At 39.6% G+C, this 27,220-nt stretch overlaps 1 protein-coding gene across 1 annotated transcript in view; it reads left to right on the top strand.

Moving 5' to 3' along the window:
- LOC122558718 (polycystin-1-like protein 2) overlaps nt 1-27,220 on the top strand; it is a 136,323-nt gene that overhangs the window by 32,772 nt on the left and 76,331 nt on the right. The window contains exons 12-21 of the mRNA XM_087995759.1: nt 89-296; nt 2,835-2,955; nt 3,072-3,216; nt 5,427-5,627; nt 7,765-7,910; nt 10,920-11,111; nt 14,030-14,155; nt 15,108-15,284; nt 15,404-15,531; nt 23,548-23,671. Coding sequence (XP_087851885.1) covers nt 89-296; nt 2,835-2,955; nt 3,072-3,216; nt 5,427-5,627; nt 7,765-7,910; nt 10,920-11,111; nt 14,030-14,155; nt 15,108-15,284; nt 15,404-15,531; nt 23,548-23,671 — 1,568 coding nt within the window. The remainder of the gene's footprint in view (nt 1-88; nt 297-2,834; nt 2,956-3,071; nt 3,217-5,426; nt 5,628-7,764; nt 7,911-10,919; nt 11,112-14,029; nt 14,156-15,107; nt 15,285-15,403; nt 15,532-23,547; nt 23,672-27,220) is intronic.

Genomic DNA, 27,220 nt, shown 5'->3' with positions numbered 1-27,220 from the left:
GATGTGATTTTCCTATCTATATTATAAATTAAACATGAAATTGTATTTCATTATTTTTCTGCATGTTATCTCTCTTTATCTTGTGAAGGTGTATGCTGGCCATTATGGGATATTTGTGTGCAGAATAACCAAATTATTACAGCTCACCAGGACCTGACCATCCATCCATCTTGCCTGCCTCCACCGAATTCTTTCATTTCAATCAAGCTAACTGTAAGTAAACCTGACACAACGAACAGTACAGCAGAGAAATGTCTGATCTTCACCAAGAAGAGCAAAAAGGGGATGAATATCAGGTAGGGGATTGAATTGAATTGTTTGGATTGAAGATTGCTGTTTGTAGCATGGTTAGTGAGCTCAGTCATTTTTTCATGCATAGTCTGTAATTCATTCTCTATAATAATGTTGCATGCCTGTAGACTTTGTATAAATATGTGTCCAGTTTAATTATAGTCCTCAGCATTGATTGCAAGTGTATTGTCAATTTGTAATAGTTTAAAGGATAATGTTACCTGACAGATTTGTGTTTCTTACCTTTTAACAGTCTCCCAACCTTGGTAATGGTACAAAGTCCAGGTTCCTACTGGATTGCCATCATTTAGGATGTGTATCCTGAATCAAATGAGATTAGAGGCTCCCAATTCTGGACTGCTTTCAGTAATCCTCTCCATGCTAACCAGCAATACCAGTTTAGAGTTGAATTCACACTGAACTACTATGAACATCCTTGTTTCCCATGGAAATTATCAGAGGGTCTTTTGGCCAAAAAGCATTTTCTTTATAATTGGTTATTGGAAAGATGACAATAATATGAGCAAAGAAATAAGCAATAACGTTAAGATAATCTAAGTAGAATGGATATAATGACAGCAGTCCCCAGGTTGTGACATTTTAGAATACAATGATTGCTGAATTTTCAAATAAAATAATTTTGTCCTTTCATATGATAAAGGTGTATCAGAAGATGATGCCAGCATACAAAATACTAGGGATGAGTTTGCAATCAGCTTTCAATTTGGACATTTACCACACAAAATTAGCATAATCTTGAAGTCTACTCAGAATTGACAACAAGGGAGAGATGACTCAAGGAAATAAACATATTGTTGTCTGCCAACTCTGACATTGATTTTTTTCTCCATCACACTCAGAGATCTCTCCATTACCATTGTGTAACTATCAGAGTGGTTCTCATTGTTTGCAAGAGATTATGAAACATTTCCAATATCTCACACTATTCTTGACTCCAAAATATTTCAAACCTCAATGAAAATGTAAAAGAATATCATATTTCAAGTCAGATTTGTTCCTGCTTACAGTCTCATGTTATCATTAAACATTCAAACCAATTTTTGCCAGTAATTGTAAAACGATGCATTCAGTGAAACAAAGTGCTAAAATGTTTCTTAAGAGATGTACATTATATTACTTTTAAAGAACAGATTTTAGCAAATAGCAGAGTGTCTAAATTAGGGCTTTACCTCACAGCAGATCAGTTCATACTCAAGAGGCATGTTCATTATCATTGCAGTCAATGAAAGTATTGGGTAAAAATGTTGGTTAATGCAACAAGATCTGTGAGTCATTGGGAGTGATTTAGTTCAAGAAAAACTCTTTGGGTGACTCCAGTAGATGCAAAAAAGTGTATACCAGAGCTTAAGCAATGAGAATTTGCCTGTAACCTATTAACAATGGGATCTAAGTTATCTGAGTTTGTTTTCTAATTTATTAGTAAGCAACAGTATTTGATATCCTCAAAATATAACAAGCATTTTAGGTTATATAATGCTTCAATATAATGAAATGTCTCAAAGTGCTTCACATGAGCATTCTAAAACAAAATATAACATTGAGATACATAAAAGGATATTTACATCGTATTTTCTTTTAGATTGTTCCAGTGAAAAGTAAATACTTTCTGGGAACTTTAGTTGTCTAACCTAGGGGTGCCCAGCCTATAGATTGTGGGCTACATAGGGCCAACGAGAGCATGACAATACAGCATGCCAAATCAAGGGCAGGCTGATGTTGGAGCTGCTGCCTCCTGAATCAGCAAGAAGGCAGAATCAGGGATTGAAACCATGTTAGGCCCAGAGACAGGAGCATCCCACCCCTAGGCTATTGAAAGGTTTGCCTTGGGTGCCATCTTGGTGCCACGGGACATATTTGGAAATCATCACAAGTGCTGCAACTGTTGGCTGTGTCAGGACTCTGTGGTCGCCACAGATTAATATATTCTTTTCCTAAGAATACAGCCATGTTAATGCAGAATTTCAGAAAATAAATATTGTGGACAGGATGCAATTAAAAAGAGCCAATAGTTTGTGAAATCTGGAGTTATTTTTGTTTCTCAAAGTAATATCTAATAAGGTAGGGTTGTATGAAAAGATACCCAGTGAGCTCTGAAAACATTGTTTCATCATTTTTCAGACCACCTCAGACAGCTCACTAACTCGACAAGTATAATATTTTTAATCAGGCAGATGTTTTCTGATTTCTTATCTTCCATAAACACGCATTGTTAGACTCTATAAATCCTCTAAAAATCAAAATATTTTAAAGGGATGGTTATGAACATTGTGAAAATTGAAATCTAATAATACATAAAATGTAAATAAACCTAACTTTCAATTATTGTAATTTGAAAACTGATGAATGTCTTTACAGATTTCATAATAGTATGAAAGTTTTCAAAATATATCTTGAATTGTGCCCATATAAAGTTATGCTTTGGCCTCCATGGCCCATCAATGCAAAAAGGTTGGGCACCACTGGTCTAATCACAACAGTTATAACTTGAAGATGAACCTGACTTATCAACTGCTATATTTTAGATGTGAGAACAACTGCAGTCCAGTTGATATTTCAAAAAATGTTACGTTGACTGTTGATTGTCAAGATTGCAAGAACCCAGTTAAATATAATTGGTATAGAGTGAATCCTTCAAAACACCAGGTAAAGAGAAAAAAACTAATAATTAAAACTTTAGAGCAAATAGAGCACTTTTAAATATTACAATTAATCTTACCTTACTTTTGATAATGTAATAATATGCATACTTTTTACTTCAGATCAACCTTCCTCCTGCCTGTAATGTCAAACAGCAAAATATTCCTCGACAATCATTGACATTAATGAGGGAAAACACAGCTGTTCTTGTCTTGGGAAAGGAAGATCTGGTTAATTTTGCTCCTGTATTAAAAGTGAGAGCAGTCGGTAGGTCACAAATGTCTCCTTAGCAATCAAATTTGCTTTTGAAAAATGTTGAAGTGATTGACTATTCGATGTTGGAAAAAGTTCAAATATAAATCAGCCAAAAGGCTGCAATATTTGGTGGTATAAGTAGACATATAATCCACACTGTGTATATGGGTTTGATATATCCAATTGTATATTAGTCACATTAGTATTAGTACATGATTAGTAATTAATAAAATTCCAGGTATCTGTCTCAGTAAGAGACATCCTGTGGTATGTGTTACATGGGCTAATATAGGGAAAAATCAGATCATATCAAGTTGTGTCTTACATGAGATTCAAAGCTGTCACATACAAAGACTGTATTGACCAGCTGTGGCATGAAGCTCATCTCTTCAGAGATAAAGTTAATCTTCCAACTTTTCCTTTCATGCTCATATGGTGCAGTTTGATTTCAGTAGCCAAAAAAACAAAAGTAAAAGTCAGGCTTGCTGACTTATATCTGTTTATTAAACTCATGCCTATACCTAAGGTTTCTTTGCCCTTCATTTGTTTTGCCACTTTTTGATGCACCAGCCTTATAACTTTAATAAAAACTGTTGATGGGTTGTCTCCAAAAGGTTTGCTGAGTATTTGTCTACCTGTGGGTGACTCTTGCCTAATTGTACCCAGAACATTAAATTTCACTGACATGCATTTTGTTTCTTTCCTTCTCTTTAACCGCAAATGATTATTAGCTGAATTTAAAGATCTCTTGCATTTCTTAAACCTTTTTTCTCATCCATCCATTTAGTATTATAGACAGAAAGAAAAGTGAAGAGTCTCAAAATGGACATTGTTTTCCTGATTTTATAGTGTTCTTCTCCTGAGGTACATTACCTGATGATCCCATTTGCTGAACATCACAGGGAAAACCTGGAATTGCTATGGTGTACAATATGGAGCATGTTCACTGACATTCTGCAGGCTGGCCAACTATGGTTGGTCAAATGTTGTCTGGGATCCAAACGTGAAACAAGTCCACCTGAGTTTGGTCAATTGCTTAACTTTTCTAGGTTTGGTTCCTGATTTGTCTGCTTACGTGTTGTTCGAAGGTGAAAGTCATTCAAGGAAAATGAATGTTGATGGACAATAGACAATAGGTGCAGGAGTAGGCCATTCTGCCCTTCGAGCCTGCACCACCATTCAATATGATCATGGCTGATGATCCTTAATTAGTATTCTGTTCCTGCCCTATCTCCATAACCCTTCATTCCACAATCCTTGAGAGCCCTATCCAACTCTTTCTTAAATGAATCCAGAGACTGGACCTCCACTGCCCTCTGAGGCAGAGCATTCCACACAGCCACCACCCTCTGGGTGAAGGAGTTTCTCCTCATCTCTGTCCTAAATGGTCTACCCCGTATTTTTAAGCTGTGTCCTCTGGTTCGGCACTCACCCATCAGCGGAAACATGTTTCCTGCCTCCAGAGTGTCCAATCCTTTAATAATCTTTTATGTCTCAATCAGATCCCCTCTCAGTCTCAAGGGTATACAATCCCAGTCGCTCCAGTCTTTCAGTGTAAGATAATCCCGCCATTCCAGGAATTGACCTCATGAACCTACGCTGCACTCCCTCAATAGCCAGAATGTCTTTCCTCAAATTTGGAGACCAGAACTGCACATAGTACTCCAGGTGTGGTCTCATCAGGGCCCTGTACAGCTGCAGAAGAACTTCTTTGCTTCTATACTCAATCCCTCTTGTTATGAAGGCCAGCATGTTATTAGCCTTCTTTACTACCTGCTGTACCTGCATGCTTACCTTCATTGACTGGTGTACACGAACACCCAGATCTCTCTGTACTGCCCCTTTACCTAAATTGATTCCATTTAGGTAGTAATCTGCCTTCCTGTTCTTGCCACCAAAGTGGATAACCATACATTTGTCCACATTAAACTGCATCTGCCATGCATCTGACCACTCACCTAACCTGTCCAGGCCACCCTGTAATCTCCTAACATCCTCATCACATTTCACCCTGCCACCTAGCTTAGTATCATCAGCAAATTTGCTAATGTTATTACTAATACCATCTTCTATATCATTAACATATATTGTAAAAAGCTGCGGACCCAGTATTGATCCCTGCGGGATCAGTTGGAGCTTACAAGTACTTTGTTAACATTGTTAGAACTACAGTAGGAGTGAAATAAAATTGTCTATTTATTCCATGTATGTTTTACTTTTAGGGATGAGTGAGAATGGTGAATATAAATACAAAGATTACATTGTTAGTATTATGCCTCAACTACCAGTGCCATCCTGTAATGTTTTTCCGAGAGAAGGATCAACAGTCACAACAAAATTCAGTGCAAAATGCACCATCACCTGCAGTTCTGAATCATCCTGCAATTCTTCAGACCTTACTTACTGTTTCTTTGTAAAACCAGGTAATAACTTATTTGGATCAAGAATATTGTTGCTTTAAGGCATGAGTTTAGGTTTCTTTAGGTTTCTTTGGACTGAAAATTGGAATTCCAAGACCTCTGGTTTCAAAAGTATTGTTGTGAGAAAAGACACACTCTCAACCTTTTTATAGCACTCCGAAGATTGTAAGAGTGATACAATTAACATTTACCATGATTAATTCATCCAATGAAAGAGGGATAATACCATCATCCTCTGCAGTGCTACCTATTTTTTCTTTTCATTTATGCAATGATGGACAATGTGATGAGACATTGAATAAGTCAGGGGAATCTTTGCTCAGAAAGAAACAATTGCAGCTTAACAAAAAAAAGCAAAAAACAAACTGGAAAAGTATTGAAAAAACAGATCAAATACATTAACACCTGTCAAGAGAAAATATTGATGATGCCCAGGGTATAGACCAAAGGTTCACATCTCAAATATTGATCTCTGATTTTCTTTCAATATGCTGAAGGACCTTCTTTGTATTTTCAGAAATTCCTGTTTCTCTTTACAATTAAAATAACAAGTTAAAAAAAAAGCCCATTAACATGCTCATGCCAGTTTTAATGAAACAATGGGACAAAGTAGGAGATATAGTAATGATAATTTAATAATTGTACATTTGCTAACATTTCTTCCATATCTCTAAGTATTGACCTTTCCTTTTATACTATTGACCGTTTGGTTAATTTAGTTTATTTCTGTAATATCTGGAACATATAGAACTTGGAAAATCAATGGACACCTGGCTGTATGATTGACAGTGACAATAATCACCTTTAATTAAAAGGATTTCAGATGCTACTTTATACATTCCTTGTTTGCTTCTTTTCTTAAGACATTGGCCCCAGCATTGAAAATAACTTGGGTGGGAATGGGAAATTCAAATGCAAAAATCTCCCACAGGTCCCATTGATTTTAAAAGTCAGACCTGTCTTAAAGTTTTCAATAGGTTTCCCACCTAACAGCCTGCTTGGCTGTCAGATACAAAGCTGAATAACAAATTGGAGGTAAGTTAGGCTTCCATTCTTTGCTGGCAAAAGAAATTGAACACTGAGTTAGTAGGAGGATTCAGACCATTCAAGGGGCTAGGGAGATTGGGCCATTGCTGAGATGAGAGTTGGCTGATTGTGGAGATCCCATAGCTGTGGATAAAAATTAAGGTTTGCTGGGCTGTAAGGAAGGACTGTTGCAATGTTGGGCAAACATTACTACCTAGACATCTGGACATTCTCACTTTCTGTTCCTGACACTTGGGAAACCTGTCTACAGTAATTATTGAAGATGGACAATGTATCAGATGGAGGCATGAGGCCTCCCTTAAATGATTTAAGGGTCAGCCTACTTCCTGACAGAGGCTGTCGGTTTACCTTCACCACCCTTTCAACCAAACCTGACTCAGCTCTGTTAAAGCTGAAAATGAGTGAATTGGAAGCAAGCTGAAGTTGAGTTGACCATAGTTTATTTTGAAACCAACCTCCACCCACTCAGGATGTTAACATTTTTCCCCTGAAATTAGAAAAGCAAAATGATTATTTAGCTATAGCAATTAAGCAGACAACGCCATCAAATATAAATGCTGAATTGTGGAAACTATGCTGATATATTAATATATTTAAATTTCATGTATATGGCATTGATAGAAAATGATTTTAGCAGTAATGCTTGTAATAAGAGCATCATGACCGGCAATAATGTAAAGGACATAGAAGTGGTATTTCTACAGTTGGATAATAATATTGTCCGAATTTAAGTTTACGTTTTAACTGGGGATTTACTTCATTTGTGGGTTATCTGGACAAGAATTGACTTTATTGTAGATTGTATTTCCTGAAGAAGGGCTTATGCCCAAAACGTCGATTCTCCTGCTCCTCGGATGCTGCCTGGCCTGCTGTGTTTTTCCAGCACCACATTTTTCAACTTTATTGTAGATTGGTAAACTTTTAAGTGAAGTGGCCATTTGACCCATTCTAACTGTGCCCACTCCCCCGTAGCTCCATTATTTTCTCCCCTCAAATATTTATCTAATTTCCATTTGAAAGCTACTCTTGAATCTACTTCCTCTATTCATTCAGGCAGAGAACTTCAAATCATGATGTGCTGATGTCTTTTCAGATATTCCTTTACACTGTGGATCACAGCCAATATTGCCACCTACTTACCTACCACTGGGAGACTCAAAGAATGATAACCAGTTGAATATCACAATAACTGTCAGAAACAGTGCGGGCTCCATTACAAGTGTTATTACTACAGTGGTGGTAAGTTGTTGGGATGTTATCAATTAGATCAATTTTTCACTCTGTGTGGGATCGCAGTCAAATCATGAATTTTAATATGAACTCACCATTCAAATCTTTCTTTTCAGTCGTTTTTGAATTGAAATCGTTGATGATTAATCTTCAGGATTAGTTGCTAATTAACCTGCCTTTGAGAGAGTCTAATGAGGAGACTTGGGTGCTTGACAATTATTACTTTCATTACCATTATTTTAGTCTGAGAATGCTAAGTGGCCTGCATAGAGTGGAAGTGGAGACTGTTTCCACTGGTAGGAAAGACTAGGACACAAGGGCACAGCCTCAGAGTGAAGGGGCAACCCTTTAGAACTGAATTGAGGAGGAATTTCTTCAGTCAGAGGGTAATGAATCTGTGGAACTCATTGCCACAGAAGGCTGTGGAGGCCAAGTCTTTGAGTGCATTTAAGACAGCAATAGACAGGTTCTTTATTAGTAAGAGGATCAAAGGTTATGGGGAGAAGTCAGGAGAATGAGATTAAGAATCACATCAGTCATGGTTGAATGTAAACTCATTGGGCCAAATGGCTTATTTCTGCTCCTATGTCTTATAATCTTATGTAGGGGAATGAGTCTGGGTGGGTTACTCTTTGGAGGGTCGGTGTGGACTTGTTGGGCCGAAGGGCCTGTTTCCACACTGTAGGGAATCTAATCTAATCTAATCTATTTGGGATCTTGACTGAGGAAATCATTGTAGCTTTACCATCAGGTCAGCAAAATGAGTAGAGGAACTGGACTAGAAGAGGCTCAGACATTTTAGCGTTTTTTTTAACTAATGTCTGGATCCCACATCATGGTTTTATGCCGGATGCCACTTCCTGCTAGTTTTGGATGAGAAACTAACTCCAGGGTGTCCCAATAAGGTCTTGGATTCACTTGCCTGGGTTTCATCCTGCCAAGGTTTTGCTAAGTTTACCTTTGCCCTTTCAAATTATAGGCCACACCTGGAGTACTGCTTGCAGTTTTAGTCTCGTTACTTGAGAAAGGATTAGATTAGATTAGATTATTTACAGTGTGGAAACAGGCCCTTCGGCCCAACAAGTCCACACCGACCCTGCGAAGAGCAACCCACCCAGATCCATTCCCCTACATTTAGCCCTTCACCTAACACTACGGACAATTTAGCATGGCCAATTCACCTAACCTGCACATTTTTGGACTGTGGGAGGAAACCGGAGCACCCAGAGGAATCCCACGCAGACATGGGGAGAATGTACAAACTCCACGCAGACAGTTGCCTGAGGCAGGAATTGAACCCGGGTCTCTGGCGCTCTGAGGCAGCAGTGCTAACCACTGTGCCACCGTGCCGCCCACTGGCACCAGACGGGGTGCAGAGGAGGTTCACTAGGTTGATTCCAGAGTTGAGGGAGTTGGCTTATGAGTTGGCTTACTGAGTAGACTGGGATTACATTCATTGGCATTTAGAATGAGGGGGGATCTTATAGAAACAAATAAAATTATGAAGAAAATAAATAAGATAGAAGTAGAGAGGATGTTTCCACTAGAGGGTGAAAATTGGACAAGAGGGCATAGCCTCAAAATTAGAGGGAGCAGATTTTGGAGTGAATTGAGGAGGAACTTCTTCACCCAGAGGGTTGTGAATCGAAGGAATTCCCTGCCCAGTGAAGTAGTTGAGGCTTCCTCGACAAATGCTTTCAAAGCTAAGATAGATAATTTTTTGAACAGTAAAGCAATTAAGGGTTACTGTGAGAGGGTTGATAAGTAGAGCTAGGCCACAAAAGGATCAGCCATGATCTTACTGAATGGTGGAGCAGGCTCGAAGGGCCACATGGTCTACTCCTGCTCCTAGTTCTTATGATCTAATGTATAGGATGCATTTATTCATCGCCCTCCTGTATCTATTCATCTGTCTCCTGAATGTATTCATTTTTCTCCTGCATCTGGCTGTGGTATCTTACATAAGGAAGCAGCCTTTCCTCTTTGTTGGCCACACAAAACCTCCATAGTATGCATGTAATATTTTTGATTTAGAGGGAAAATTGACTTAGAAAATATGGCTTCATTTATCCTCATGGCAATGTTGCACACAATAACCTTATATTTATGTGGAAATACTAATGAGCTATTCTTTATTTCAAATCCCTTTTATTTTAGGAGTAAATGGGCTGTTTACAATTCTATACGCACAAAACTATTCTGGGACTTTGGGAGACTCAGAGTCAATTCAGAGATGATTAGCCATTGTCTCCAAGCATGTATGCTTCACACTTTTTCTCAGCAAAACAATCTAAATCATCCTTTGACTCTAACAATGAAATCATTCAGGTTTTCTCTAACTACAAAAGATATTATTTATTTTTCCTCAATTTAAAACTACCAGACTCAAAATATGGGTAAAGTCACCATGATTGTACCAGACTAAAGGGCTGCTCTCTTGTCAGAGACAAAGAGAGAGATGACCGGTGGTGGTTTAATCTGAAGGTCACCATACCTCAGGCAAGGGGAAAGGTTGAGAAAAACAATCAGCAAGTGCAAGAATAGAACTCATGCTGTTGTCATCACTCTGCATTGCAAACCAGCCATCCAACTAATTCATACCTTACCCAAAATAACTGATAAATATTCTAATCACATCATTATAGATTAATGAGGATTAAACATACTAAATGTAATATGGTTGAGGAATAGCTATGTTTAGAAATTAGGGTTAGCACGTGATAAATGGTTTTTGAAAGTATTTGGGCTATGTTGTTAATCCAAGCTTTATCCCATCTGCAGTTGTAATTTCTCCAAATCCAGCATTTTGTAAAAATTAAATTCAAAATCTCACACTACCCTAGTGGGATTTGAATTTTTATTCAGTCGCTGGTAATAAATCTGGTTAATCCTTTCACACTACTTATTCTAACTTGTAAATAATATTGTATGTGGACAATAGATTGGGGTCACAGAAGAATCATGTGTTTAGAAAGAGACATGTTGTTCGATTTATTTTTTTCCCCATTCTAACCGCAGGTTCGTAAGTTCTCAAACACTGGTCATGCCAAGGACCTGGCAACACTCTTTTCAGAAAATTTAGAAGATATATCAAATTCAACAACCAACAGTTCTTTACTAATCCAGCTGTTTGAGTCTGTCTCTTCTGAGCTAAATCAAGACGCCGGTGCAGGAATCATGGGCAAACTGGCACTAGAAGACAAAAAACAGGTGACAATTTTTCTTAAAAGTGGTGATTGTACAAATGAATAAAGCACTGACAACTACTACCTTTAGTTCTGAATGGGAGCTCAAGTTCATAATAGCCAAATCCACCAATTTAAAGATTGAATTAAAAAGTTTGAAGTGCTGGAATTGTGACAGCCATTTATTTTGATCATATAATATCAATAACATATGAAAATTAGACTTGAATGTATCATATATTCATGGTGTTTTAATGTTCGCTTCATTTATGATGCATAGACTCCCTAACTAATGTCTGGTTGTCAATTATTGTAAAGATGTTTCCTACGGTTGTAGGAGGTACAACTGTTTTCACTCACCAGGGAGTAAAAGAGAAATCAACTAGGAGAAAGTGAGGACTGCAGATGCTGGAGATCAGAGCTGAAAATGTGTTGCTGGAAGAGCGCAGCATTTCCAACGCCCCTCCCCCAAGTCCCTCCTCCCTACCTTTTATCTTAGCCTGCTTGGCACACTTTCCTCATTCCTGAAGAAGGGCTCATGCCCGAAACATCGATTCTCCTGCTCCTTGGATGCTGCCTGACCTGCTGCGCTTTTCCAGCAACACATTTTCAGTAAAAGAGAAATGGTAACATCTTAAAGCTGCTGGAGTTCAACTCTAATCTGTGTCACTTGAATTAACTCAGTTCGATGGATCTTGGTTAAGTGAGAACAGATGTCCATTCAAATTTGATTTGCTCATAAGCAGAAATATATTTTCAGAGCATTTTGAGCAACAGATGAAGCTGGCCATTTCATGCAGTAGTAATACAAACAGTATTTTCCACTAGCAGAAGGCTGCAGTCAAAAACACATTGTGCCTGCCACACAAATGAAAAGTGTGGTGTGTGAATTTCACTGCTGGTGTGATGCATGGTACATTGTCCATACATCCTAATGTCAAATTTTACTAGCAAGGTTCTTGTTTGAACAGGAAGAACCTTGCTAGTAATTGGCCAGATGCACATACATCTCTTTCATACTGAATCTTGCCTCATTGATATGCAGTTTCCTATTCTCCCACCTGCCAGAAAAATACAGCACCAATTCACAACATGGAAATCAGAGTGGGTTCCAGTTTGGAAGAGTGGATCCCTGGGCAGCATGGTGGCTCAGTGGTTAGCACTGCTGCCTCACAGCACCAGGGACCCGAATTCAATTCTGGCCTCAGGTGACTGTCTGTATGGAATTTGCATGTTCTCCCTATGTCTGCGTGGGTTTCCTTTGGGTACTCTCGCTTCCTACCACAGTCTAAAGATGTGCAGGTTTGGTGTACCGGCTATGGGAAATGCAAGGTTACAGGGCTAGGGTAGGGAGGTGGGTCAAGGTGGGATGTTCTTTGCAGGATCAGTGTGGACTTGATGGGCTGAAAAGCCTGTGTCCACACTGTAGGGATTCTGTGATTTTATCAGTAGGTTCCTGGTGGCTTCAGCTTGGAGGAGAGGGATTCTGGTGGCTCCAGCTCAGAGAAGTATGTTCCCTGATGGCTTGGAGAAGTCTCCACTTTGGCCAATAGTCCCCAATTACTCAGGGTATGTCCTGTTGGCAGTGAGTGCCTTCACGTCCCCATCCAAGAACATTGACATAGGGCAAGCACTAGCACAATGACAGCACATCTCTGATTCACTTAGAATATAGTTATCCACTTTAATGCTGCTAAATGACCAACAATTGTCATTGCAATGCTGCTGCTAAACAACACCATTACCATCATCTATCCCACTGGCAGGACAGACCCAGCAGAGGTGGTCGCACAGTGGTATACAGTTGAGAGGGAGTGACCCTGAAAATCTCATGTCTTCAGGTCATATATGAGCAAAGAAACCTTTGCTAATTACCATGTACTGCCTCCCCTTAGCTGATGAATCAGTACTCCTCTATGTTCAATGATACTTAAAAGAAGTACTGAGGGTGGCAAGGGTGCAGAATGCACATTGTGGGCGGGGGAGAGCTTCAATGTCTATCACCAACAGTGGCTTAGCAGCACCACTTCTGATCAAGCTGGTCAAGTCCTTGAGGACATAATTGCTAGACTGGGTCCACAACAGGTGATGAGGCAACCAACAAGAACGAATCACATATTTGACCTAATCCTACCAATCTGCCTGCTGCAGATGCAAATGTCCATGATATTATGGGCAAAAGTGACCACCTTGCAGGCCTTATGGAGACTAAATTTTGACTTCACGTTAAGATATCCTCCAGTATGTTGTGTGGCACTATCACTGTGATAAATGAATAGACTTTGAACAGATCTAGCAACTCATGCTTGATTATTTATATGGCATTTATAATGGGGTAAGCAGCAGCAAATGACATGAGAAAAGTCACAAGGCTCAAAAAGAGGAATGCTCCATGAAGCTCGTCAAAATTGTGACTTTGCCAATTTTTGATAAAAGTCAGCCCAATGTCTAACTTTGGATGTGATTCTGCAATTGAATAAATTGAATTTGGTTAAATGTACACTAATTTAATGTTATCACTCAGCTTTGCAATGTTGCTCACTCACACTTAGTGGAATTTACATACATTCATACACATAGGCTTGTCCTTTTGAAGAAAAATAATCACATCCAAGCATTACAACTTTTTAGAATTAAATAAAAGAACATGAGGGACAATATTTGCAGATGCATTTTCCATAACAATATCTGAAACCCATCAGAGTCAATTTGCCAGGTCATGTGGTAAAAGTTTTTGTTCCCAATGAAATTGGCATTCTTGTCTGTCCTGATGAGAGCAAGACAAAAAACGTCAATAGTGTGCTTTATTTTCAGCAACACTGTATTCAGATTCTGTGCTGCCAAGTGCTATAAATATATGTTAATTTTACAAAGAGGAATTTATTGGAAAATAATACAAATATGTCTGTTTTTGTTTGCTGCTGTCAAAAACATCCCCACAAGTTGAGGGAAACCATGCTTTCAAACTTGTCTGTTGTGGATGTCTCATCACTGCACATGGCTGTTCAAGTTTCAGAAGTTCTGAAACAGCTAACCTACAAGTCTGATGAACTCACATCTACATCACAGGTAACTCTAGTCTTGTTCAATTACATTTTTACTGCTTCCCAATATCCCCCCCTCCCCTATGATCCTGACTGCTCTTGCTATTCTGCCTTCTGCAGAAAGACTCTGTACTATAGTAGTTGTACTATCCTGCACAATTCAGTGAGCAGAAGTTTAATTTGTTCATCTGTGGTTTTCTGAAAACTGGAATCTTAGCTCATTGCCTGTAATTGCTTCACCTTGAATTGGTCCCTTGGCGATATTATTTCTCTGGTGGATGATTGCCATTGCCTACCAGTATCAGGAGTTGTGATAAGGAATGTCGCAAAGCTACCTTCTACCAGAATAGAAATTAAACTGGCATTAACCTGAAAGACACATTAACTATACAGCCAATTGAGCTAACCAATAAGAAATAAATAGTCTGCCCCAAGACATTCATCCCTAAAGTGAAAAACTCCTCCAAATATTAATGCCCAATTTTTGATAGAAAACATAATTGTAAATTAAAATAAAACTAAGAGGTTAAATGCACTTAAATAAAGTGGCACTGTGATTCAGTGGTTAGCACTGCTGTCTCACACCACAGAGACCTGGATTCTAGTTCACCCTCAGGTGACTGTCTGTGTGGAGTTTGCACATTCTCCCCGTGTCTGCGTGGGTTTCTTCAAGGTACTCTGGTTTCCTCCCGCAGTCCAAAGATGTGCAGGTTAAGGTGGATTGGCCATGCTAAATTGCCCATAGTGTCAGGGATGCGCAAGCTAGGTGGATTAGCCATGGGAAATGCAGAGTTACAGGGAAAGTGTAGGGGGGTGTGTTTGGGTGGAGTGCTCTTTGGAGGGTCGCTGCAGACTTGATGGACCAAATGGCCTGCTTCCACACTGTCAAGCTTCTACAATTCTCAATTAATGATTTGCTCCCTTATGTCAAAGCAGAATATTGAACTATCTGTATCTCTTTCCTGTCTCCTGTTAAGTTGGAAGCCAGTTCAACACTTCTAAACATGGGAAAATCATTGCTGACTTTCAGTGTTGAGGATGATGAAGATCCTGAGAAAAGAATTATTGCAGCAAATACCCTCTTTACTGTGGTTAATAATGTTTTGGAAGCTTCAGTAGAAAATGATGCTCAAGAAGACTTGGCCATGGATACGGTAAATATAACTAAATGTGAAGCGGGATGTGCTCAGACTTTCGTAATTAGATCGTGGTACAATTAAAAGTTAAGGAATTATGGGATGCACCATATTAAAGATGTGCTTTTATCTTTCAGCAAAAAGTGATATCAGAGAAGTTATTGGACACAATTGACCATTTGCAGGCTGTGGTGCTGAATGAGGCAATAGCAGACCAAGAACCTGTTCTAATGATGATGCCCTCAGTAAGCATGTATCTACAGAGGTAAACAGAGAACTTTAATCATTTGCTTTATAACCAGTAAGTCTAAAAATGTAACAACATCATGTTATCATATGGAATGATGACATTTAATGGGGTATTAACTATCAGCTATTTGTAGAGAGGATGTTGATATACAGGAACAGAATCCATCCCACTTCTACATATTCAGTGTCAGGTATTCCAGGCAGGTTATATCACAGCCAGGTGCAGATTAAATTGCCCATAACTCTTCCCCATTATAATCAATATATTTACCCACCTGACACCTATTTTACAGGTGCTAATCAATTGACTCAGCCCCCAGACTGACAACCAGGAACAGTTGGACGAGGAAATAATAGAATCCTGTATTTCTTGCACCTGTCCATGGTAAATTTTTCATCAGCCCAACACTTCATTGATTGCAAGCTGGATGGACGAGATGACACCATTGGCAAGAAGGCACCTCATGTGATGTGTTCTTCCCATTCATAGATGATAATTGTTCAGTTATCACTGTTACCCTCCAATTTGTGGCCATTGATATTTCCTCCCCACTTTGACAAAGTTTTTGAAACTGAACCAAACAAAATCTTTTTAGCTATATTTTGGCAACAAATTTTGTTTGCTATTGCTCCTGTGAATGTTTTGCTGGGATCAATTTAATAAATTGAAATTGTTGTTGAAAAGGTAAAAATATTGTATTTAATATGAGATACTGTGGTTCTAGATTACATTAAACCACTACATGCTGAAGTGTAATGAATAGTTGCTGTGGTGATAAGCATTACTTATCTGGTAAACAAAGTCCTGGTAGACAAAGTTCAATGTCAAGTTTTACTTTATTGTTTATGCCAAGATGGCCAATCAATCAGAGCTGAAAATAAACAGTGAAGTAAAAAAAAATTATATGAACAACATGACAGATTGACAAGTTTCCTTCCAATTCAATAAACCCGTCATTCTAACCAGAGAAAATGGTAGCTATTACATTAGCTCTTGCTTTCTTTCATTACTCTCATGAGCAGATCACAATGTTTGGGTTTTTTTCAGGCACGTCTTCAGGCCTTGTTCTTCACAGTTAGTTCAAAGTTCAGAGTGGTTACTTCATCATGCATGTATTTGTTGCAGCTTAATGGTCTTTTATCTCAAGACCGTATCATTCTGTTCTGCTGAGTCCGTAGCAGCAAACATTGTCTTGATTACCAGCTGCTTATGTCTGAACAGACCCTAAACCCCAGAATGAGACAATGGCTGCACTTCTGGCCTTTACACTTTGTACCAGCTGTATATATAGCCATTAACCCTTGTAACCCCATGTCCTCTCATACTTTCACACCACCTCCATGCTTTCATTCCACCCCTTCATTACTATTCATCCAGAATCCATAAAAAAAAGAACTGTGGATGCTGGAAAGCAGAAACCGAAGCAGAAATTACTGAAAAAACTCAACAGGATTCTTCAAAAGGGTCACTGGACCTGAAACATCAGATGATAGAAATGTAGAAGGCAAAGATTCAAGTGTCTTAAAATTACATAGGTCATTTGCCCATCCTTCCCCTAAAATGTTAAAATTTCAGTGAAGGATGCAGGAATAATGGATGGAAGTGCAATACGTTCATGGAAGAAATAAAAGATAGACACGAGATTTAAAAGAATCACAAATACCAGCTGTAGCAGTAAACTGTAAAAGGATAAAACAAGGCTGTTGGCATGACATTTTGAAGAAAACCTAATTGCAGGTCATAGAGTCATAGAGATGTACAGCATGGAATCAGACCCTTCAGTCCAACCCGTCCATGCCAACCAGATATTCCAACCCAATCTAGTCCTACCTGCCAGCACCTAGCCCATATCCCTCCCAATCCTTCCTAATCATATACCAATCCAAATGCCTCTTAAATGTTGCAATTGTACCAGCCTCCACTACTTCCTCTGGCAGCTCATTCCATACACGTACCATCCTCTGTGTGAAAAGGTTGCCCCTTAGGTCTCTTTTATATCTTTCCCTTCTCACCCTAAACCTATGCCCTCTAGTTCTGGACTCCCTGACCCCAGGGAAAAGACTTTGGCTATTTACCCAAACCTGAATAAGACTTCATAGAAAAGCCGCCTTGCTGATCTTTGAGGGGCCCTATTCTCTCCCTAGTTACCCTTTTGTCCTTAATGTATTTGTAAAAACTGTTTGGATTCTCCTTAATTCTGTTAGGTAAAGCAATCTGAAAGATTTGCTTGGCTTTAATTCGCAATAAAAGCTTAGGCGTGTTCATCAATTGATATTGAAGCTGTATTTCTGCAGTGAAATCAGCCCAACAGGGAAGTGTTTCTTTACTCTCCAGATGAGGTACTGAACATAGTAGGGACACACTAGATGTTAAATCAATGTGTTTGTAGCCTAAATTATGCCTTTAGAGTTTATTACTTCTCAGTGAGGACTATCATATTGAAAGTGGGCTGTCTTCAATTAGAAGCCGGTAATATTTTACCAGCACTGTGAGGGATAGTTTTCAGGCATCTTAATTTTGCCTGTGTGTATTTTTTTGTTCAGTAGGTGCAGTGAATTTGGAGACATTGTCATAAATATGCTGAAAGCAGCATTCAAGATTGGAAGTCAGGTTTCTGGGACTTTTAAGCACAATGGATTAGAAATCAGGCAGAATGGAGCAAGTGTCACTTTGCATCAGGAATCCTATTTGGAATATATTAACCCCATTATTATTAGTCAAAGCAAGGTCTCACAGAAAGATGCAGCACCTTCCCAAACAGAAATAGAGAAATTGGTGAGTCTAATTGAACATCTGAATTGGCTAGGCATCCAAATTAGACAATTTTCCTGTTTTAAGGTCTTGGAGTTGGGTACAATTATGAAAAATCCAAAAGAGAAAGATTTTGTTTCGGTAAACAAAACATTGAAAATGTTAGAAATGGAGAATTGTGTTTTGAATTTTCCATTATTGGGAGATGCCAGGAACATAAGCTTTGATTTTGATAATGCTTCTTATGCAAATCTCTGTGATGAGCTCTCAAGAACTGTAGTCAAAAAGTGTGGTGCTGGAAATGCACAAGTCAGGCAGGTAGCATCCGAGGAGCAGGAGAGTCAACGTTTCGAACATATACTCTTCAGAAACATTCCTGATGAAGAGCTTATGATTGAAATGTCATCTGTCCTGTTCCTCGGATGCTGCCTGACTGGCTGTGCTTTTCCAGCACCACACTTTTTGACTCAGATCTCCAGCATCTGCAGTCCTCACTTTCTCCTCTCAAGAGCAATAGGGTTCATTATATTTTCTGCAGGGAAGAGAGGTAATTTTTGTTCTGTTTCGGAAGACCATTTTGCATAGTAACGTTGCAGTATGCTGCTTTGCAGAGTGATCTGGGTGTTCTTGTGTATGAATCACAAAACATTTGTTTTCAGGTGAGGCAGGTAATTAGGAAGGCAAATAGAATATTGTCCTTCACTACTAAAGGATGGAGTTTAAAAATAGGGATGTTATTCTGTATAGGGTGCTGGTGAGACCACACTTGGAGTACTTTGTACAGTTTTGATCTCCTTACTAGAGAAAGGATGTTCTGGCACTGGAGGGGGTGGAGAGGAGTTTCACTGGCTTGATTCCAGGGATTCCTGAAGAAGGGCTTATGCCCAAAACATCGATTCTCCTATTCCTTGGATGCTGCCTGACCTGCTGCGCTTTTCCAGCAACACATTTTCAGCTCTGATCTCCAGCATCTGCAGCCCTCACTTTCTCCTCGAAGATTTTAACCTACTGTGATTCCAGGGATTGCCTTATGAGGAGAGATTGAGCAGTCTGGTACTATACTCATTGGAATTTAGAAGACTGAGGGGTTCTTATAAAAACACGTAAAATTATGAAGGAAATAGACAAGATAGAAGTAGAGAGGTCATGTCCACTAGTGGGTGCAACTAGAACTCGGGGGCATGGCCTCAAAATAAGGGGAAGCAGATTTAGATTAGATTAGATTACTTACAGTGTGGAAACAGGCCCTTTGGCCCAACAAGTCCACACCGCCCTGCCAAAGCGCAACCCACCCATACCCCTACATTTACCCCTTACCTAACACTATGGTCAATTTAGCATGGCCAATTCACCTGACCTGCACATCTTTGGACTGTGGGAGGAAACCGGAGCACCCGGAGGAAACCCACGCAGACACAGGGAGAACGTGCAAACTCTACACAGTCAGTCGCCTGAGGCGGGAATTGAACCCAGGTTTCTGGCGCTGTGAGGCAGCAGTGCTAACCACCGTGCCGCCCATCAACTTAGGACTGAGTTGTGTAGGAACATCTTCACACAAAGAGTTGTGAATCTGTGAAATTCCCTGCCCAGTGAAGCAGTTCAGCCTACTGTGTTGAATGTTTTTAAGGAAAAGATATATTTTTGAATAGTAAAATGATTTAAGGGTCACAGTGAATGGACGGATAAGTGGAGCTGAGTCCATGAAAAGATCATCCATGATCTTATTGAATAATGAAGCAGGCTTGAAGGGCCAGATGGAGAGCTAGTGATCAGTAAGGTGTGAGTTTAATGGCATAAGATTAACTGAAATAAAACTCTCACTAAAAGTTTGGAGTTAGACTCTTCAAAAAAATTTGGCTTCTCATGTATAATTTAGCCTTTCTTGGTGCAAACACATTTACCGTCTTCCTAGTTTAGAAAGGAACATAGTGTTGTCAATCCAATTTCTGGTGACAGTAACAAGTATGAGGGACACAACAGTGTAGTTTGATGAGATCTGTATCATTGGATTGTGTATTTGTGAACAACCAAAGATTAAGTTTGAACAATTATACTCTCAACATATTTATGATTAGCTTTAAAAATGAAATAAATGTTACATCATGAATTGAAAAGAAAGCCAGTAAAAATACAAGCTTAACATTGTTTTTGGAACAAAATACAGGAAGTATTTTTGTAATTAAGTTCTTCATCATTTCAGTTTGGATCCTTAGTTTTCCTTTATCGTTGCCAAAGTATTTGGTGCCCCAAAGACTGGCTGGTAGCAAAGGAGACTTATCAAGAAAGTACCTCGTTAATGTATTGAAATTTAGAGAATATATCAAGAGACATCATTCTCATCTAACATAACCTAACACTTGGAATGGTTGCAAGATCTGGTTCTTTTGTTATGAAAATGGGAAAAAAAGCTTCAAAAAAGGTTCTGGGTCAAAACTATATATTAATTATCATGAATTGTATCTGGGTTTTATACAATCAGCAATCCCTGGAGAAATCTCTCAAAAAGGATTAAATCCTATTAAGTTTCCCAACAGATGTTTTCTTTCACTTTTGTATATTTAAATCAAAAATATAAAAACATGTTTCTACTTACTTATTTTCCGAATATTAATAATCCCACTGTTGGCAAAAACAATACAACTGAGAGCGTGACACCTGCCAAATCATGTTTAAGGCTCAGGTGCTTTAAAGTGACTTCAAGTGCAAATAAGATATGGAAAGTGTAAATTTAAAAGAAATTTATAACAGAAATTTCACTAGATTTATCCAAGGAAACCTTAGTATCCTTTCGATCATTGGAATTCCAGGTAAATGGTATTAGCATTGTTTATTGAGAAAATGGCCTCATCCTGTTTCAATTAGCACCACCTGGTGGATGTAATTATTTATGAATTGAATTTAGAAATCTGCCCATCTGAATAAGCATCAAGCATCGAGTCTCAGAGATGTACAGCATGGAAATAGACCCTTCCGTCTAACTCATCCATTCCAACCAGATATCCCAATCCAATCTAGTCCCACCTGCCAGCACCCAGCCCATATCTCTCCAAACCCTTCCTATTCATATACCCATCTGAATGCCTTTTAAATGTTGCAATTGTACCAGCCTCCACCACTTCCTCTGACAGCCCATTCCACACACACACCACACTCTGAATGAAAAAGTTGCCCCTTAGGTCTCTTTTATATCTTTCTCCTCTCACCCTAAACCTATGCCCTCTAATTCTGGATTCCCCCACCCCAGGGTAAAGACCTTGTCTATTTATCCTATCCTTTCCCCTCATGATTTTATAAATCTCTATAAGGTCACCCCTCAGCCTCCGATGCTCCAAGGAAAACAGTCCTAGCCTATTCAACCTTTCCCTATAGCTCAAATTCTCCAACCCTGACAATATCCTTGTAAATCTTTTCTGAATCTTTTCAAGTTTCACAACATCCTTCAGATAGCAAAAGACCAGATTTGCATGCAATATTCCAAAAGTGGCCTAACCAATGCCCTATACAGCATATCAAGACCTCACAACTCCTGTACTCAATATTCTGACCAGTAAATTAAAACATACCAAGCGCCTTCTTCATTATCCTATCTACCTGCAACTCCACTTTCAAGGAGCTATGAACCTGCACTCCAAGAAAGAATTGTCTTAGTGCAGCTCTTTGGGCATCCTCAGTGTCGAAGAGCACTTCACAGTAAGTCAAGCATTTTGGAAGCTCACTCACTAATATTAGGTATACATACATAAAAACTATTTTGAGCTCAACAAAGGTTTCACCCAGAGAATTAAGGTGAGTTACCAATGTTGAGTGCATTGTCGTTGCCTGCAAAGTTATCTGCACAGTTGACAAAGTCCATTTTCAGCCAGGACCTCCAATTGGATTGGTGCAGCCTCTCCTGGTGAGGCAATGGAAGGAGATGACACTCAATCCCCATTTTAACAACACTACCTGATGCAGTCAGGTACTTTTTACTGGTCTCAAGTTTTTGAATGAGTGTGGGTTAATGCATGAGCCAATCGGTGGGAGGCTGAATCAGTGAGTGGGTGAGTCACTGACTCGATGAATGTGTAAGTGAGCAAGTGGATAGACAAGTGCGTGAGCTGTCGGGTGTATACTAGTCAGGCCAGGAGAATAATTTGAGTGGGGAGAGGGATCGGATCATTGGTCAATCAGTGATGGGGGGTTAGTAGGTTTAGAGTTAATCAGGTTGGGGATGGATGACTGAATTGGGTCGGGAGTTGGTTGAGTCAGGGGGATAATCAGATCAGAGGTTGGCTGGGCATGGGTCAGTCAGATCAGGGGGTATAGTTGGTTACATCACATTGGTGGGAGATTATCTGGAGAGGATAGTAAGTCGGCATACCTGATCCAAGTGAGTAACTCTGAACTCAGTGTCAGAGACACTTGTGTACTCTCTCGAGCAACGCACATCAGTCCATCAGAGGGTTAACTTCCAGGACAATTAAAGCATGTGTACTTGTACTAAAACTTCCACAGGGTCCTAACTCACAACACAGACCTAATGTTAGATTTCATTATTCTGAGCATCAGGGGATTTTGAATAATGTATTCTATGACTGAGATAAACATTACACTGGACATCAATAAAGATTCCCTGCTTTTCTACATGTAGCCACAAGACATCTTGTACAGTCGTCTGAATAGGCAGACAACAGGGTAGAAATTTAATCTTGTTGCACCATTGAGCCAGTCCAAAATATAGCTACAACAAGGGTCAGTGTCCCCTTCCCAAGTTCATTTAAAGATGTTGGATCTTAAATTATGCAGACCATTTCTAAAATGCCTATGCCAGTGGACTAAAACCGGCATTGTGTTTACACATATGAAAGTCAGGAACATAATTTCTCTCCCTTGGGAGCAGGAAATGTGGAGAACAATATTGACCACATGCCGCACTTGGAATTCAGTACGATTGAAGTCAGTGGAACTGAGTATCGGGCAGGAGACCTGACATATGATATGATTCCCACTGCTGTCTTCGACTGAGTTCTCCCTCAAAGAATTTCCACAAAGGTGAAGTCTATGTTAATGGACCTTTGGTAGCCCTAACATATGAATAGAGCACAAATTGTGTTCAAATTTACATCTAAAGCTGTTTATGAAAGAATAATAACATGAATAGTATGATCAAAAATTGAGAAATTATTACTGTTTAATCAATAATTATTATGAATATTTGTTTTTGGCTTTGATCATGCAGGATGTATGTCATTATCAAATAAAGGGTGACATAAAGTGAATTGCTGTTGCTTTTGTTTGAAGGCTCCCAGCAGACAGCACAGAAGTAAATTCCATTATTCTTTCTGATTCCACGGTGACAAGTTTCACTCTTCCAGCATTCCACTCTCTGAACATTCAGGATGACATGGACACCATTGATGTGCGGGTGGGTAAAAATGTACCATAAATGAACTATACCAGTTACATTCTCTTACATATTTGTTTGAATGGAAAAGTAGGAAATTTCAACCTTTCCTAAGGTCCGCTAAACACCAGATGAGCACATGACAGCCAATAAGATGAAAAGTTGTTTTTGAGCAAGTTCCTTTGTTAATTCCGTCAGCAAACAAGACACCTGATAATTTCCTGACCTGGTCATAAATCTGTGAAAAATATACTCAGCAGTTTATCCAGTTCATGACTGACCTAGTGGCTAGTCTGATCCATGCCAAATGTGCATAGTGCATCAGGGTCCTGAAATCTCTGCAGGACTTCCAATTTACTGGGAGCATGGGCTCCCAGATGAAAGAGCTGGGCAATTAGTTTGTCCATGTGATCCCAGTGGAAATGCTAGCATTAGATAGTGAGTGTAACTGGAACAGGGAATTCAGCATCACAATGGTTGGACCATTCCTTGCCTATTACCATCTGAAAACAATGGCAAAAATCAGCTCCGTGGTTTCTGTACGCACATAACCTTTAAACTGAATATAATACTCAGCCACAAGATGAAACACTCTTTGGGTAAACCTGTTGAATGTCCATGCAGCATTTCAAGTCTTAGACAATCTTTTGATACATTCAAATTGCTATCCCCTGACAAATCAAGGGAAATGCAAAATAATAACATCTCATTTACTTTGATTCATTTATCATCTAAATTTACCATCCATATTTGACAACACATCTTGAATTTCTTTATAACACATAATTGTCTGCAAAGTATCTTCTAATTAATTGCTATTGTTGGAATAGAGGGAAGCAATCACCCTGTTTGAAAGTAGTCTCTAGAATAAGATGGAATTTATGGAAATGGGGTAGAACTGGTGCCAGGGTGGAGCAATGTTTATCAGCAAGGTCTTTCAATTAGCATAATTTAAAATGTGATCAGAGTCAGAGGTATACTGCATCATGTATGAACTCAAGCTGGTGTGAGGAAGTCACTTACAGGGGTACTGTACCTTGTGGTTACATGCACTCTGTAGTTTATTATGGTATACCACCACTTTTATATTGTGTTCATTGCAACCTCAATCAAATAAAGGAAAAAGATTTTAGTGGTGTTTCAACACTGATTTGTCTTTTAAATCAGAAGTAAATGTCTAAAAGAGCACTTTTTATTCAAAGCACTGCCCCACTTTGTTGAAGAATATAAAAATATGATCATAATTTTTAGTCTTTAATAAAGGACATAAATTTGATTAACAATATGGAAAGTCTCTGAATCAATGAGAAACCTGAATCTAAAATTTCAGGGCTAGAGAAGGTGTAAGATCTCACTTAGGTTCCCAGATGAATGTTTTGAATACAGATTGGATCGTGATTCTGTGAAGATTGGGACAAGATCTTTAAATTCCAGTTGAAGGACCTTGGCATACTTTACACCTGTTCCTCACTGTGAGAAGGGGGCACCTCAGGGTATTTATAACAAAGAACAAAGAAAATTTACAGCCCAGGAACAGGCCATTCGACCCTTCGATTCAAATCCATTGTCTAAACCAATCGCCCAATCCCTAAGGATCTGTATCCCTCTGCTCCTCACCTACTCATGCATTTATCCAGGCGCACCTTAAATGAATTTACGGTGCCTGTCTCTACTACCTCTGCTGGCAACACGTTCCAGGCACCTACCACCCTCTGTGTAAAATACTTTCCACTTTGTATCCCCTTCAAACTTTTCTCCTCTCAACATGAACGCGTGACCTCTTGTTATTGAATCCCCCACTTTGGAAAAAGCTTATGTCTATCCATCCTGTCTGTACCCTTCATGATTTTGTTGACCTGAATCAGGTTCCCTGTCAATCTCCTTTTGTCTAATGAAAACAATCCTAACCTACTCAACCTCTCTTCATAGCTAGCACCTTCCATACCAGGCAACATCCTCGTAAACCTTCTCAGCACTCTCTGCAAAGCGTCCACATCCTTTTGGTAATGTGGCGGCCAGAACTGCACACAGTATTCTAAATGCGGCCGAACCAAAGTCTTGTACAATTTTAACATGACCTGCCAGCTCTTATACTCAATAGTCCGTCTGAAGAAGGGAAGCATACCATATGCCTCCTTGACCACTCTATCCACCTGTGCAGGCATCTTCAGTGTACAATGAACCTGAGTGCCCAGATCTCTCTGCTTATCAACCTTTCCCAAGGCTCTTCTGTTTACAGTATAGTTTGCTCCGGAATTAGACCTTTCAAAATGCATCACCTCACACTTGCCCAGATTGAACTCCATCTGCCAATTCTCTGCCTAACTCTCCAGTCTTGAGCAAGACTTAGGAGGTATAGAATGGGGCAGCAAAATGCAGGGGATGGGGACAATCGAAATGTGGAGCTGGTTTAAGATATTGCATGTCTTTGATAGGTATGTCCCTATCAGGCAAAGAAGAAGTGATAAGGTAAGGGAACTGTGGTTTACTAAAGAAACTGTATCTTTTGTTAAGCAGAAGATGGAGGTTTTTGTGACGTTGAGGCAAGATGGTTTAGATGAAGCGATGAAGAGTTACAGAGTAGCGAGGAAGGATTTAAAGAGAGTGTTTAAGAAGAGAAAGTAGAGTACATGAGCAGTCTTTAGCAGGTAGAATAAAGGAGAACCCTAAAGGTTTCTATAGATATGTGAGGAATAAAAGGATGATGACGGTAGGAGTAGGGCCTGTCAAAGCTAGAAGCGGAAGGTTGTGTGTGGACGCTGTGGAGATCGTAGAGGTGCTAAATGAATACTTCTCAACTGTTTTCACTCAGGAAAAGGAGACTATTGTAGAGGAGAAGACTGAGATATGGGCTATTAGACTAGAAAGGATTGAGGTTAGTAAGGAGGAGGTGTTATCAATTCTGGAAGGTGTGAAAGTAGATAAGTCCGCTGGGCTGGGTGGGATTTTTCTGAGAATTTGCTGGAAAGCTAGGAAGGAGGTGGCCGAGCCTTTGGCCTTGATCTTTGAGTCATCATTGTCTACAGATTTAGTACTGAAAATGTGTTGCTGGAAAAGCGCAGCAGGTCAGGCAGCATCCAAGGAGCAGGAGAATCGACGTTTCGGGCATGAGGCCATCTTCAGGAATGAGGAAAGTGTGTCCAGCAGGCTAAGATAAAAGGTAGGGAGGAGGGACTGGGGGAGGGGCGTTGGAAATGCGATAGGTGGAAGGAGGTTAAGGTGAGGGTGATAGGCCGGAGTGGAGGGTGGGGGCGGAGAGGTCAGGAAGAATATTGCAGGTTAGGAAGGCGGTGCTGAGTTCGAGGGTTGGGACTGAGACAAGGTGGGGGGAGGGGAAATGACGAAACTGGAGAAATCTGAGTTCATCCCTTGTGGTTGGAGGGTTCCTAGGCGGAAGATGCGGCGCTGTTCCTCCAGCTGTCATGTTGCTATGGTCTGGCGATGGAGGAGTCCAAGGACCTGCATGTCCTTGGTGGAGTGTGAGGGGGAGTTGAAGTGTTGAGCCACGGGGTGGTTGGGTTGGTTGGTCCGGGTGTCCCAGAGGTGTTCTCTGAAACGTTCCGCAAGTAG

The sequence above is a fragment of the Chiloscyllium plagiosum genome, unplaced genomic scaffold (genome assembly GCF_037043375.1).
Source record: "Chiloscyllium plagiosum isolate Xiang-an unplaced genomic scaffold, Cpla_swu_hap1 HiC_scaffold_17, whole genome shotgun sequence".
Taxonomy (NCBI): domain Eukaryota; kingdom Metazoa; phylum Chordata; class Chondrichthyes; order Orectolobiformes; family Hemiscylliidae; genus Chiloscyllium; species Chiloscyllium plagiosum.
This window is presented reverse-complemented; position numbering and strand designations above follow the sequence as displayed.